Source organism: Portunus trituberculatus, chromosome 43 (genome assembly GCF_017591435.1).
Source record: "Portunus trituberculatus isolate SZX2019 chromosome 43, ASM1759143v1, whole genome shotgun sequence".
NCBI lineage: Eukaryota > Metazoa > Arthropoda > Malacostraca > Decapoda > Portunidae > Portunus > Portunus trituberculatus.
The window spans coordinates 9,069,411-9,085,846 of NC_059297.1; the positions used below are offsets into that span (position 1 = coordinate 9,069,411).

At 46.6% G+C, this 16,436-nt stretch overlaps 1 protein-coding gene across 28 annotated transcripts in view; it reads right to left on the reverse strand.

Moving 5' to 3' along the window:
• LOC123518130 (polypyrimidine tract-binding protein 1-like) overlaps positions 1-16,436 on the reverse strand; it is a 256,907-nt gene that overhangs the window by 80,630 nt on the left and 159,841 nt on the right. For 6 of the 28 annotated variants that reach the window (XM_045278786.1, XM_045278794.1, XM_045278791.1 and 3 more), the window contains one exon: positions 9,102-9,269. The exons of the other annotated variants lie outside the window; for them this stretch is intronic. In XM_045278786.1, the coding sequence (XP_045134721.1) occupies positions 9,102-9,191 (90 nt within the window). In that variant the 5' untranslated portion in view covers positions 9,192-9,269. The remainder of the gene's footprint in view (positions 1-9,101; positions 9,270-16,436) is intronic. 28 annotated transcript variants of the gene reach the window in all.

The window sequence follows — 16,436 nt, forward strand, 5'->3', positions numbered from 1 at the left end:
TGAAAATCACCTATGTTATAGTAAAGAAAGATGAAGGTGCAAACAATGGGTGTGGAGGTAAAGGGAGAAGGGGGCAGGTCAAGGGTCAAGAGGCAGCAGTAAACAACTAAAGGTCAGAGGTCACAGTGGCAGCTAGGCTTCACCAGGTGTGAGGTCGACCTCAATAAAGAATGAGGGGAGGACCGGCGCCGCGATCCACCATTTGCCCTCGTACATAATACAAGCCCGCCGCGACCCGACATGGCGCATCACTTGGTCCTGATAGATAAATCACGACCACCAAAGCTTACCCACACCTTTTCCAACGTTCTCCTCTCCTCCCCTTCTCCCGCCGGTTATCAGGCCACGCCCACCGCTTGCTCACCTGAGTTGACCCCCTGGCTCCGCCCACCTCGGCTCTACCTGTGCGCCTGCCCCATGGTCACCCCGCCAAGAGTTCCTCTCAGACCAGCAGCCACTCCGCCATCCTCCTTACCGCATCTTACACACGCTTCCCGCTTAGACTACTTTACATCTATAGATCCCTAAAACAAATTACACTGCTCTTAACACACCCTGGATGAGAGGGAAACATTCCATTTATTAAATCGAACTTTGCTGTTCTAATAAAAGACCCATCTCCTCCTTTTATATAGAATAGTGAGAATTAAATTACGCAAAAAGAAAACTACATTGGTTCCTATTCACGAATGGGACAGAATACCTATAAACGTGTAAAACCAGAACCCTAACAGTTGATGTTTCACAATTAACAAGAGGAACTAAAGAGGAGACTAGTGATGAAAGACCAAGAGACGTAGTGGACTCCACCTGTAACTATGACAACGCCACAGCACAGCCCGAGGGAGATTACAAATACGTCCTGTAGCAGTTATCCCGATGACTTCCTTCACCGCTCTTGTTACAACCTACCTATTGACAGACACGCCCTTCTCGTTACAGAACCTCTCTGTCCCTCTCATCTGGACAGTGTTTGCAAGTAACCGTTAGAAATAAATTATTTTTCTTGTTTTCTGAAGTTTTACGGTCAAGTACCTACAGTCAGAGCAAATGCATTTATTTCCCATCCTCTCAAAACAAAAATCGGTTATATTATTTCTGTCGTGATGAGAGCAATCAAAAGCTTCCATCTAAGTGGAATCCTTCCACGCCATTGAGTGTATGTACAAACGACTTTTCCCTGTAAATCCCTCAACCAGCTCTGACTTAAACACCCGTGCACAGGGACAGTGACAGAGGGGCAGGGACACACACACACACACACACACACACACACACACACACACACACACACACACACACACACACACACACACACAGGATATCGGCGGATTAGAGGAGCGTGTGTGGATTTAGAAAGGCAAAGAAGGAAAGTGATGGGAGAAGACATCCGGGACCTCGAGCAGACATGTCGGAAAACAATTTCAGCTGCTGTCAATAGTGATGGGCTCCCTCAAGGTCGCAACACTAACACTGAGCTTCTGCTACCTTCTCCAGCCGCTCACCTGCAGCCATCACCAGTGCAGGCACTACAAATGCATACGTTTGTCCTCTCAGGAACAGCATCACCTAAGCTTTATGCATATGTTATGCCACACGGCTTCATTTAATCTCTTTTTCTAAACACTTAAGTGTTTTGTCTTTCATCACACTGCGGTGGCATTTCTTGTATGCCTTAACCAAATTTTAAATCTACCGGAGTCCAGTGTTGTTCCATATATCTTACCACTTCCTTCGCGCCAATACAAAATACCGACTGCTATCCGCTGCATTTGACTCTTTTGTCTTTTACAGTTTTCCCTTCCGCCTTTCTCTTGTCGCCGCAGAGCTCAAGAGCCTCAAAAATGGCCGTCAGGTGGTGGAGTGACTTTTCAGGTGCGAGGGTGGCGACGAGCTTCCCCAGAGACAGACCATCTACTGTGGCACTCCACTAGACTCTTTCGGCCTACTCCCTGAGACATCACGCCCACCAACCGTCAACCACCACCTATTGCCAGTCCGTCACCCGAGGTCCTGGGGACGCAGGAGGCATCTCGACCCCGCTTCTGTCTCCCCAAGAGCCCCATCCCTCGAGGGCAGAAACTGGAGCCATCCAAGTACTTCAGGGAAATCATATCCCTTTAGATGCCTCGCGAGTGCCCGAGGGAGGGATAAAAAATGAAAATATTACTAAAATAGCCGAAGCTTTTCCGTCAAACAAAAGGATGGAAAATGGCTGGTTTTGTAATGGAGCTGCCTCGATGACGCCATGGGTTCACTTTACAATTTTACACTGATGGAGGAGCTCTCACCACCCCGCCGCGCGCCGCCGCACTCATCTTGGCCTGGGTTAACGGGGTCACCGCAGCAGCGGCAATTTGTCCTCAGAAGCGCACCTAATGTAATACACATAATGGCCCTTTTGTCATTAGTGTAAAGAGGATAGGCAGCAGGTGAGAGAGGAGGCGAAAGGGGGAGAGGGGCTACTACCATTTACTTGGTTCCCTGCCAACACGCGATTTCAAGTAACGGGAACTAAGTCAAAATTGCCTTCCACTACCAACTTTTTCATTACATCGGAAATCAGTCCAAGCATAGCAAAACGGTAAAAGTAAAGAACTTGAAATAAAGATCAAGTCAAAAGGAGGAAATTCTTATTTGAAGGGCGTGTCATTCCTTTCAATAAAGATTAACAGGGAACACTGACCGTAAACCACCCATAGAACAAGACGACTTGCCTAAATACACGTGTCCCTTACACTTCCCCTGACACCTGGTCTGGGCCACACTGTTGACAAAGTATATTACCCGAGAGGCTTGGTCAATAGGGATTCATTCGGTCATGTTTCCCTACCAACACCTGTCCCGTAATCACTATCATATACCAAGCAGCTAGTGACAGCCCGCCCCCAGCCCTTCTCTCGCTGGCCAGGGGAGGCACTACTAAATGGACAATCAGTGTTCTACCTCATCTGTATGTGCACGAGCTGGCAGGGACGACGGCAGCGGTGGGGAGAGCACGAGGGAAGATAAATGAATGTATTGTTAAAGTATCGGCGGAAGGGAGGAAGGGGAAGCTGCCAGTAAGGAACGAGCAAACCAATAATTGCACCGGAAAGGGTGAGTCAGTGCCGTGCAGACGGAGGAGTGACAGGCGGTGAGGTGACGCGATAAGGGAGATCTTGTTCTTAAGTTCACTTCAGATGAAGATAGAATTATCACCATCACTATCTGCCTCTATTTTTAACCCCTCACTGGTTAACGAATGTTTTTTTAAAAACAGCGAGTCACAGGCTTTAATCTTTAAAAAATTATAAATAAATAAAAAAAAAAATAATAATAAAATAGTACAAAAGCATCAGAGGTGTGACAAATAAGTTCTAGTGTTGAGGATGAGAACAAGGTGTCTCTACCTTCCTAACATTTCCTAATGTGACATGAAGGAGCGGTACCTCTTCAGTCACAGCCTCTGGACTACCCTCGCATTCCGTTAATTAGCAAGTATAAACAAGTATTTAGATAAGTTCTTGTCGGTGGAAATCATCCTTTGAAACTAACAGGTTTAACCTGAATCACATGAATAAAGTGTTTTATTTAGAAAACAATGCACTGATGAAAACAATCTGGAAGTACTTTATAGATTACAATTTCTTCACCTGGTATTTCTACTAATCGATCCAGACCACCAACCCCCCCCCCAACCCACGCCGTGCTATACACGAGGCATTCACTTCTTCCTTTACCCAGATTTAAATAATGAAAGGATGATACCGTTAATCACAACGCTGGACGAGCTAGTGTTGCGACAATGACATTCACTGAACCTAATCCAGGTTTAAATTAGTAGAAGGACGGTGTCGTAAATCACGGTTAGTGAGGCGGCTGAAGCAACAAGTAATTAAAAGAAAATCGACACAAGAGTGTATCGGGAGTGTGTGTGTATAGCGTGACGTGCCGCTGGACCATCGGCGTGAGGAGGACCGGCATCATGCTGGAGCAATCACTCTTAGGAGGGCGCAGCGTGATACCTAGGGAGCCCCGAGACCCTACCCCTCGACGCCCACACAGACACAGACGTTCCTCTATCACGCTAGGCTCCTCATTACACTAGACGCCTCGCTTCTGAGGGACAGTATGTCACTCTTGCTTCCTTATTCTTGCAGCATGCGGACCACCAAAATTAATAGAGTAATGATACAAGAAGACACGTCGACGAAAATAGAAACGATTGAATAAGGCAACAGAGCAACAAGTGAAAGCCGAGATTATTCCTCTTCCCCTTTAGATCTAAAACGCACGGAAATCACGACTCTGCTCTAAGATAACCACGTTCCATTTTAGTTTTGCCAAGACATGGTTGAGTTGCCTGCGAGCGTTGAGGGTGGCCAGAATGACGGCTGAGGGGGACGGACCGCAAGATGTTTGGTGGTGGTGGTGGTGGTGGTGGTGGTGGGAAAGTGGGGGTGACCGACCGACGAAACTCTCTCTCTCTCTCTCTCTCTCTCTCTCTCTCTCTCTCTCTCTGTGTGTGTGTGTGTGTGTGTGTGTGTGTGTGTGTGTGTGTGTGTTTTCTATGGAGTAAAAATTAAGGGTAATTATAATAATAATAAATGAGGGAAGATAAAGAGTGGTTGGGGTGGAAGAACTATAGACGGAGAACGCAGGGCCACAAACACGCTGATGGGAGCGACCAGGATAATGAAAGGGTCCTCTCACTCACACACACACACACACACACACACACACACACACACACACACACACACACACACACACACACACACATTCCTATTGAGAGGAATTCAAAAGATGCAAACGCAAACAGAAGATACAGGTGAAAACTGAGAAACAGGTCGCACGGTTAGACAAGACAATAGCGGAACCAAGAGGCTATAGCAATGAGTAGGAAACATGTAGCACAACCGGAGTGACGCTGGAGTGTTTGAACGAAGAGAGGAATGGAAGGAGCGGGACGGAGGGAGGAAGGAAGGAAGGAGGGCTGGGTAGCGGAGCAGGTAAGCCGTCACGGGGCGTGGTCGTCAAGGTGAACACAAGGAGAAGGGACCAACACCCCCACCACCAGCCAGCCAGCCAGCGCTTCTCCATCGCCGCCACGACCACCGTCGCCACCACACCGTCCCTGCTGATGGAGTAACAACACACGCAGCAACGACTGGGCCTCATCACCACTCACCACCTGTAACTCATTGCGATCCTTCTTTGTCACTGATCCTAAAGTAACTCTCAAACGTAGTCACCAACCCTCATCCCCCCTCTCCCTCTCCCTCTCTCTCTCTCAACCAAACACCTGGCGATTAAACTCAAGCTGAAAATTCATTGCTCTGCTTGACAACTTAGGTCATTAGCGATGAAAACATCGACGGATATCATGTAACCATATAAGACTATTCGCTAGAAAAAAAAAAAATAAAAATGTTTCGCTTTTGCGTGGTATACGATGAGAAAAAGGAGGAGCAAGTGGCTTCTATTCAACACTGATAGGCTAGTCTCCCGCCGCTAATAGCAGTAGCTATAGCAAAGCAACAGCAGCTTATTGCACCAAAGTTTGTGCGATGAAGCTGGGCCAGGAGTTTTCTGAAGGAACGTGTGGTGGGAAGCAGAAGGGCGTGTTATCAGTGAATGGTGGTGGAGGGATACGTGATCTATGGGAGAGTGGTGTGCGGAGTCAATAGATGGAGGGGAGAAGCATGTTATCAGTTTGAGCAACAAGGGGTCGGGAGAGATGCATCCAGCCTGGATGACGGGTAGAGAGCTGTTACCTTGGTTACATACCTTGCGGCTATTTAGCGGCAGGTACGTGTAACTGCTGCTGTGTGTCTATTGAGGAAGCCATCCGTTACATGATTGCTTATACAAGGTGTACAACAACGCAGATGGTAAGGTGGTCCAATGCAAGGTTGCATCTGGGCTCGAGATTTAATATCTGGACAATATTCACCATGAATGTTTATGTCGCATCAACTTGCAAACCCTAAGAAAATTATCTACATATATGCAAAATGAAATGTGAAATCAACAACACACTATTGTTATTATTGCTTGGACTGATGGAATTATAATTTTCTGAACGGCAACCAGTCACTGTTTACAGATCCACATCCCCCCTTGTTAGCACTATCAATAGATTCAGTGCCTTTTTTTAAACATGACTTTTAACATGGTGAATTATTGACTCTGGATGCACAGAATGCTTGGGGTGGCAAAGCAGTCAGTGTAACACTCGCGAGATATGATAGGAATAATTAATTCCAATATGGAAATACCCCGTGAATAATAAATAAAATTTGTCAAGATATTCAAACAGCAGTATACATTTCTTAACACGATGGTATCATTCATCGATATTCTTCTTTGGTTAGACATGAAAACCTTATAATGTCTCTCGTTAGAAGAGTAAGGGAAAAAGGTGCGGATCGGGGGAGGGGGTGAATGGATATCAAGAAAACTGGTGACTTTTTCCGGTCTTCTGAACATGGCTTCCTTTTTCTTTTTCTTTTCTCCTCGGGCAGTGTTCCGCGGTGCATTTATCAGAAGCCTTCAATGCATCAGACTAGTTTAGTGGAATGTAGTTATTTTATCTAAAAACTTCACTTCGTGTCTTTTCCAGCTATCATGGCATGAGAGAGAGAGAGAGAGAGAGAGAGAGAGAGAGAGAGAGAGAGAGAGAGAGAGAGAGAGAGAGAGTGGGGGGGGCATTTGTTTTGTTTTGAGCATCTTTAGCTCAACCTCAATCGCTTCAGGGCAAAGAAGGATGTAATATACAGTGACCCTCACTAATTCCCCGTGTTACCTTGCCTTGTTCAAGTTATGGAATCTTTTGTTCAATTTCGATCACATACAGTAATTTTCCAACACGCCAATTCTTCCCTAATTCAGACACGGCAGAACCGCGGTCAGTACGTAACTCACACGTTATTATCACATGAACGACAGCTTTCTCCAGATGCTTCAATATGGTGATAACATCCCAACGCACAGTAACAGGTACCATAAGCTGTACACATGACTTAGAACACCATTTCAGTTTCAGTTTCACTCAGTCTGACTTATCACCCTGACCACTAGCCATATGGACACACACCAGTAATTTATCAGGATATATATAATGGAAGTTTGTGAGTGTTAAGTATGATGGAGTATAAACCTAGCCCATCACGATCATCTGATCCAAAGATTTTTCTTGCTTGACAGTCAACTTCTTTTGAAGGAAATTGCCTGCGTGACGAAGGTTGGCGGCCACACTGACTGTGAGAGACTGAGCCTTCAGGTGAGTGACATCAACAACGTCATGGGAAGAGGCGTGCGGCTTCGGAAGGAACGTTGACTGCGAGAGAGAGAGAGAGAGAGAGAGAGAGAGAGAGAGAGAGAGAGAGAGAGAGAGAGAGAGAGAGAGAGAGAGAGAGAGAGAGAGAGAGAGAGAGAGAAGCGTAGTCTTTGCAGGACTGGCGTGCTGACTGTAGTTCAAGAAAATGAGTGAACGAATGAGCTCTGAGAACGCCTGGTATTCTTTCACGAAGAGGAAACTTCATTGCCAAATGTATTTCAGAATTAAAGTTCAAGATCGCGTGATAAACTGAAATACATGAGCTTATCAATAGTCCATAAATTAGCATGTTGAATTAGCAGCCAAGGTTTTTCTTCATGTACTTGCCTACTAACACTGAGCTTGTGAAGTACAAAAATGGAGTTTGTAACATAGGCTGCGGGGAGTTTAAGAAATACCCTACAGGCTGTGAAGGAGGAAGAGGAAGGAAAAAATAAATGTTGGTGATGACTCAGAGGAGGGTCATCAGTCTTGTACAGAAGCCTGTGGGAGGTGTGGGGAAGGGAAGTGAAGGCAGTGGTGGGAAGAGTGAGGGAGGGATCGCGGAAGTGTTGCAGACATCTACCACCAGATGGAAACACCGGCTGGAGCAACAGGTGAGGCAAGCAACATTGGTCTCTATATTTAGATCCGTATACACCAACACCATCTATATTAGAACCTTACACTCTATCTAGCTACCCATACAAGAAAGCTGTCAGATTTGTCATAAGTGAAGAAATGTGTTATACGAGTGTGGATGGCGACTGTCTGCAGTACACATAACATACACTTACGTAGCTTATGGCTGATTCCACACGATTCGACCACATGCTGGTTCCAAAACCGACACTCGCCAACATGATACAAAACAGGAACCATATTAAAGCATCTTGAGAGAGAGAGAGAGAGAGAGAGAGAGAGAGAGAGAGAGAGAGAGAGAGAGAGAGAGAGAGAGAGAGAGAGAGAGAGAGAGAGAGAGAGAGAGAGAGAGAGAGAGAGAGAGAGAGAGAGAGAGAGAGGGGGGGGGGCGTTGCTGAGGGAATGACTGCGGCTAGACTGGGAGGTAGAAGGCACGGAGGTATCCAGGCAGCACCCGAGGCTCCTCTGACCTTCATACAAAGAAGACCCGCTAACCTTTACCTAAGCACACTAGTTACGTCTCAACACAACACATGCTCCCTACAGCACTCACTCTCCTACCACCACCTACACTTTCCTCCAGTGATACAGGTTACATTCATACAACACAGAATCTAGGAAGAACAAGGAAGAAAAGATCTAAAGGAAAATGATTCTTTCATTAGCTTTGCAGAGGCAGAATCTGGAGAAATTGCCAATGGCCTCTTATCAACAAAGTTTACCTGTCTCATACAGCATTAAGAATGTAGTTCCAGAAACGTACTTTGCCAACACTGGAAATTATCGACCGTTTCTTCATTTAACTTGAGGCTAGTGAGGCAGCACCAGCGAGATCTATTACACAAACTGCTGACTAGACGTACGCACAAACTCGCAAACCAATCCATTTTACAGCGGCGATGGAAAAATTATAATGTTAATTAAATGAGAGAGAGAGAGAGAGAGAGAGAGAGAGAGAGAGAGAGAGAGAGAGAGAGAGAGAGAGAGAGAGAGAGAGAGACTATCACCCTTTGAAACATATTTCTGCCATCTATACATGGTGTGTCCCTGAAAACAATACCAACCGGTGTGTTCCTCTCACCTGCTCACGGTTCAGCTGATGCCTAATGAACAAGGCTGTCTTCATGTATAGTTACTAAGACAACTGCCGGCTTACCTGTATCTGATGCATCTCCTCGTCTTCGTGGTGGAGAGAGGTCGGGGAGGAGGGACCGGCACGGGGGAGATCGGTAAAGGGCCTCTTCATAATATACGCAATTGTTACAAGTGGGGCCTCTAGGCCAACTCAGTCACTCTACAATGAATACACAGTACGGGGCCTTACCTGCAAAGAAAGAGAAAAATGGTTAGCGTCAAGTGGGATGATCGAGTGAACATTTTATACATTTTGTTTTATTTTACAGGTACTGAATTATACACCGTGCTTCAATAAAGACTAAAGACTCGGACCGCAGAAATATGGTCCCAGTAGATGGCGGCTGACAGGTGAGGGACAGGTCGTATGGCGGCGGGGTCACCTGTCGCTCCAGTTTGTTGGTGCGGCTACCCTTTCAGTCGCCATGACCCATAACTCGCCTGCCAATATCGTGATGCACACCACGCAACGCGCACATAACACTCGCCTGACACAAGCGCCACTCACGTCAGGAAGCGGAGGAGAGGAAATGCTATGCCAACATCAATGAATCTCCAATAGCATCTTAGCTATAGATTTCACGCTCTTAACTGTTTTTGTCACCAATATCTACTCATGGCTTTCTTCTTCTTGAGAGAGAGAGAGAGAGAGAGAGAGAGAGAGAGAGAGAGAGAGAGAGAGAGAGAGAGAGAGAGAGAGAGAGAGAGAGAGAGAGAGAGAGAGAGAGAGAGAGAGAGAATTTAACTCAATTTCTGAGGCAAAGGTGATGTACATAGCTATAACTTTACTTGAAGAGCTCATCTATGAAATACAATACCGAGAGATGTAGAATGCTCAACACTGCGTTTTCAAAATAAGATAAATCAAATACGCTTCATTTCCCCCCCTCTCTAAGATCAGCTGTGACTCATTACCCTTTGACTAGCGCAGCGTCAAGCAGTTTGGCGTTAGTGTAAATTAAGAGCTAGTGACAAGCTCCATAAGCATTTGCCTTCATCCATCCAACCCTTTGTTGCCCGCCTCATTGAACAGAGAAACGAACAATGCTTTCTATTCTAAGCAATAGTGATCAGCACTCAGATCTGGGCGCTGAAATGTTGAGGTGGAACACTTAAATAGCTCTTGGAGAAATTTAGGCCTACGAAATAAATCTATCATGGAATGCAATAAATAAAAAATAAATAAATAAATTAGTACGTAAGTATAATACGAGTACAAGTACAATTTGGAGGTACTATAGCAAATATTTAATAGCACGATGATTCTATTGCAAAAATATAAATAAGAATAAAATGAAAAACTATCTTCATTATAAGATTAAACAAGGTCATTGGTAGATTTCCCAGAATCATAGCGTATACTTGTGTTCCGATGGTGCCAGAAGTGATATCCGAGGCCAGACACCTTCCCAAACCACACAAACAACAAAGAAATTAAAGAAACCCAACACAACTCGTCTGAACTTAGATGAAAGAAAGCTATCTCCATTATAGGATGGAGAGACAGTTTGGCCAGATCAGCGACGCGGTTCTCTACTGGACATTCACCTGTTGGCAGTGTGTTCGCGGAGGTGTACTGGCGGCCATGGAAGCCCTGGGTGAGTCTATAATGCACAACATGAAGGGCTTCCGCATCTTCAACCATCACCGTCACCACAGGTCCGTTCCATAGCTGTCATGGAGCGGGGGGAAGAAACACTTGTCTGCTAAGTGCTCGGGAGGGTGGGAGTGAGAGTAGGAACCCCAACACTGCCGACTCTTGACTTCTTTCACAGAGCAGCAATTTTCCAACTTTTGTAATAACAGTAAGCCTCTGGTTGGCTGCGTGTTGGGCTCGCTGCCGCCTGTGTGATTCCCTAGCGGCTACGGTGAGCTGGGCGTGGCGTGAGGCACTCCGACAGTGGAAAGGTTGACCAAAACTAGATGGCGATAGAAATCCAAAAGCATAAAAAAAAAATGGAATAAACTTGAAGACTCGTAATATACACTAATGAACGAGCAAGGGTTAAACTTAAAGGGAAGATAATATCTACACCAATGTGGTTAAGCCACTTCGAAATTTGAATTAAGCTATAGACCAACAAGAATGACAAAGCAACTGTAGTGTAGTTTGTCCTCCACATACACAAGCAAAGCAGGCACCGCGATAAATAAGCGGTTCACGAATAACGAAAAATTTAATCCACTGACAGCGTCTGTATGCGGCAGAGAACAATCTGTTCTGTCATCAAGGACAGTGGAGTGGGTCAGTGTGAAGCTGGCATCTGCAGTCTGCCTCCCTTATTAAGAAACTAGTCAACCAGCCCTCGCAACCCACCCGCCACCAGCTGGTGTCACTAGCGGACGTCAACCCGTCTATCAACATCATTATTTCCGTTGCCACCTCACCTCAAGCCCTACACTGTCTCAATAAATCCAGTTGAATACATAGTGTAGGCAAGTTCCCTTGCCGATGAGTCGTAATAAACCAGTCATACCTAGTGTGTGACCAGCAGTGAGGAAGCTAAGCGAGCACGTATTCCTAGAGTAGTGATACGCGGCCAAGGTCAGTGCCGACCAAGCTGCTGGGAACACTACCCTGGCACACTGTCAACTGTCACCCGAATGAATGACCGGAGCGCACTGGCACCTCGCTGCTCACCCCATGTCTTCTCAATGGTACCGCTGTATACTTCGCTGATTCAGACATGACGTAATGTTTGCTCATTTTGGGGTACCAGTAATGCCTTGTCAACATCACCGTCAAGGAAAACACTTGGATGTAAAATTTAGAATAAATAATAAATGAAATTAAGAAAGTAAATAAAAAATAATACAAATGAACAAAATTAACCTCTCAGACAGCACGGCGTAGTTAAATTCCACAAATCATTAAAGCTACATAAATAATGCAGACTCAAGAGGTTGCAGTCTGGCGAGTAAGCCATGAAGGCAAGCCTGGGTCTACATATTACGAGGGAGGTAAAACTTTGTCAAGTGACAGTGCGAGAGACGGCGGCACGCCCGCCACCGACACCACGCCCACTCCTGCCAATAGCCTTCCTCTTCAACACGCACCCACACACGCACTTTCTCCTGAATATTTTCGTGTGTGTGTGTGTGTGTGTGTGTGTGTGTGTGTGTGTGTGTGTGTGTGTGTGTGTGTGTGTGTGTGTGTGTGTGTGTGTGTGAAACAGTTGCTCTCTTGGCAGACACTCAATCATACATCAAGCAAGGCAGCCGCAAGCCACAGGTTTCTGGGTCATGGAAAGGTTTTGTAGTGTATTTGAAGCCAGAACGTATCCATGCTATCAGTTACTTTGAGATCCAGGTCATTGTTTACATGAAGAACCTTCCAATGTACTCCAGCAAATCTAAATGTCAGCGTTCCTTAGTATGCAACGGAAGTCACCACAATACACCATGGCTCCCGAATGTAAACACCGTAGATAGAAGGATATGACTGAGAAAATATTGGCCCTCAAACATCTTTCCCCAACAAGCTGCCTGGCGATGGCTTCCCACACCCCCTCATCGGACATTCTGGGCCTATGACGCACTGCATGGATCCTATTTGCAAATAATACTTCCAAAGAGCTTCTTAGAATTCAGAGTTGGATACTGGATTAGGGATGAGGCTGGGAGGAGGTAAATGGAGAATGTTGGAGGTGGGTAAGCGAAGACGTGAGGCCTAGGGGATGGGGGACGGCTCGCCCTACAGGCCGTTACCAGCCAGGTTATGGAGACTAAAACACACCACCCGGGCCGTTACTGTCGCCCTCATAATGGACGCTTCTGGCTTCCAGGTTACACGCAGACTCCGGGAGTCCTCTCCGCCTCTCGAGGCCCGACGGGGAGGCTCACGCCACCAAGGACCGCACCCATGCCGCCGCCATGAGGGAATCGGAGCACCCTTCCGCAACCAACCAAACGGAACAACTAGGCAGCTGACGCCGACATCTGTGACGCCAAGTATGCGGTCACCCGCCGCTCATTACAGTCTTTCGTTACTAAAATTCAATGGAGAGAAAACTTCACGACTCGCCATAATTGCAAGTCACCTAATCAAGAATTGTATTTTTAATGACCATCTCACTGGCCAGCTGTTTCAAGGTTAAAGAAAAAAAAAAAAAAAAAAAAAAAAAAAAAACTACGACGTTCCTGTTAAATTACATTTCTCACATGAAAGCGCACGCAAACTAAGTATTGAAGATAAATATAAACAAACAGACAAAAAGCGGTACAAGTTGCGGTATCGCGTCACCTGGCAACCGAAAATAAGGAGTCAGTGTGATGGAGAGGAAGGGGAAAGCCTCCCTCGCTCGTTCCAAAAGGAGGGAGGGGGTGAAAAAGAGGAAGAGGGGGACACATGAGGGTAAGGGAGGCACAGACTCGCCTGGCGATCAATAGTGAGGGTTAGGGAAGGGGAGCTAGCGAGGAAGGGCCGCATCACTAACCTAACACTAATTTTTATACAACCGGTTAAAACACCCTCCGCCATTCAAGCTTACGTTAATAGAAGGTTGAAGAGGTCGGCCATCGCCCATTGTCGAGGAACCACTGTCATTGTTGTCCCCCCCCCTTCCTCGTCCACTCGGGCGTGTCATTACTGCATTTGTTTCCACAGTTCAGATTTCATGCCATTTGAGAGAGAGAGAGAGAGAGAGAGAGAGAGAGAGAGAGAGAGAGAGAGAGAGAGAGAGAGAGAGAGAGAGAGAGAGAGAGAGAGAGAGAGAGAGAGAGAGAGAGAGAGAGAGAGAGAGAGAGAGAGAGAGAGAGAGAGAGAGAGAGAGAGAGAGAGAGAGAGAGAGAGAGAGAGACACCAAGGAACAAACAAACAAACAAACACAAACACAAACACACACACACACACACACACACACACACACACACACCAACCACTACTAAACGTTGTCGCGAGGCACGGGAAGCAAACAACAAAACAAGAATTTGCATGAAGAACGCTGCCTCTTCCTCCCCTCCCCGTACAGCCCTCTGCACTCTGAAATATTTACAAGATTGGTCTATTGTCGCTCCAGGCCCCCCTCTGTTCCCTCGCGCGCCGCACCAAACAGTGACGCGGTGTCCTGCTTCCTTCCTCCCCTCTCTACCCTCACAGCCACCCTGAAGGAAGAGTATACGCATCACCACCCTCCACCACCTACATGTACACTCATACATGCATGCATATAAATTCAAACACACCCACACCACACACCCATACATACATATCTGCAAGGGAAACTGTTGATGAAGCAAGCTTACAACAGATGTTGGCGAAATTGAGGCGAGGGGAGGGTGGTTAGCTCTACAAGCAACAAATACACATGCGCGCCCGGACCCGCGCACAGGGGCACGCACACAAACACAAACGGGCGCGCTGCGCGCACACGCGCGCACACACACGCACACACACAAAAGCGACGGTACAGCACGTTGTACACATCCCTGTCATTACGAAGGAGAAAAATTCAGTCCCTGACATACAAGGGTCATTGCCTTATCAAGCAAACAGTCTGTTCCACCTCATGCCATGCTTTCAATGTCACCATCTGCTCCTGATAACTGTACGACTACAATGTTGCGATCAAGCAAGATAAGTTATCACTGAGACGGCGCTATAACTTTATCAAGCTTATTGTAGTGTACGTAGCACCGGTAAAAAGCCTGTCAATGCCCCCACAATGCTTCCCACACCGCTACCTCTGCTCCGACACTCCCACCAACCCCACCACAAACCATCAACCGCTTTGCTAACCTCCACAATCAACTGCATTTTCTCGAAACCACCAAAACTCTTTCCTGGAGTCATCACGACCACAACCAACGCTACCATCCTACCACAAGCTCCTGTCATCCTAGGCAACCCTCGCTGCTAACTGACGTCAGTTCCTTCAAGCCTTCCCTTACTCCACACGCCGGCGGTCTAATCCCCAACAGGAATGCAGCTACAGTAACAACCAAACGGACACGACATGGACTGGGTGGTTAATCATGCAGGGCGCGGCGGCCAGCACGCAAGCAAAAATAGTCATGTCGCTAAAAGTCTCCCTCTGTGCTGAACTACAAGGCCACCACCCAACAAACCCACACATCAATTCACTCTACGTACTTCGCCAACCGCCAAGGCACTCCCTGCCATCCCCCCCTCCCTACTGTTTCTCTCCTCGCCGTGAATTATCATAAAAAGCAGCGTGAATTATTCGTTCTAGGAGAAACTAATGGCAGTAATCTATTCAGTCAAATTCCGGGGAGGAGAATCTCTGTCCTGAACAGGTAAAGGGAGGGACTTCTCAGTTCGCCTTTGTTCAGCTGGATCAGGGGATGGTGGAGGGGTGAAGGGAGCGAGACAGACAGACAGACAGACAGACAGACACACACACACACACACACACACACACACACACACACACACACACACACACACACACACACACACGTATGCTCCCCTCGCGCAGACGGAAGCGTCACGAACCCCCATCCTGGCCTGGACAAAAACAAGTCGCTACAATTCTGTGGTGCTGTGAAAAAACTGAACAGGTCATATTTCGTATTTTGTTGTCGCTGTTAAAAGGTTAAAAGTATGTAATTTCTCCCGTGCAGGTGGGTTGTTATAGTTAAGGTCGTTAAGTCCATATTTCTACCAACTAATAGCGCACAGACGAGGTTCTGTCATCGGGATTAGAAGGTAAATTCTTTAAACAGCGAGTCGCCACCTGACCCTAGTAGCAATTCTCATGCTAAATTACACAAAATCAGTGAAAGAATCGCATGATTTGTTTACTGGCGTTTCCGAAAACAGGAGAGAGAATTTTGCTCATTTTCAAGTTTCATTACTACAATCTTTTTTTTTTCTACCAAGTCTATTCGTTCCATCGCCCCGTGTCACATCCATCCAGCCTCTGACTTTTCCCTTTTTAACCATGCCGCTTCCCATTTCCGTCTTTGGGCCATTCCCTCCTTAACCACCGACGCTTACCTCCCCTTCCCATCCTTACACACCTTGTCTTCATTCCTAGGCTTCCCTAACCGCTAACATCGTCTCCCGACCCACCCTTACAACCTGGGATCCCTCCCTGCATCCACCAAGCTGCCCCACAGTAATCACCACCAAGTCGTCACGGGCTTGGTCGGTGCACCGGGCCGCTAAAGTGGCCAAAGTTCCAGGGCGTCCCTTGATGAGGCTGGAAAGACATTAACTTTTTGAGAAACTTAACTGAGTCTGCCTGAGATCATTAAACACCGAGTGATTACTGCAACCACTACTCCACTTCTATAACTACTAACCTGACGCACAAATGGGCCGACATCGCATGTATCATAACCAAACCACAGAAGCTATTTCTGAGGTAAAAAAAATTCTAAAAGCCAGCATTAC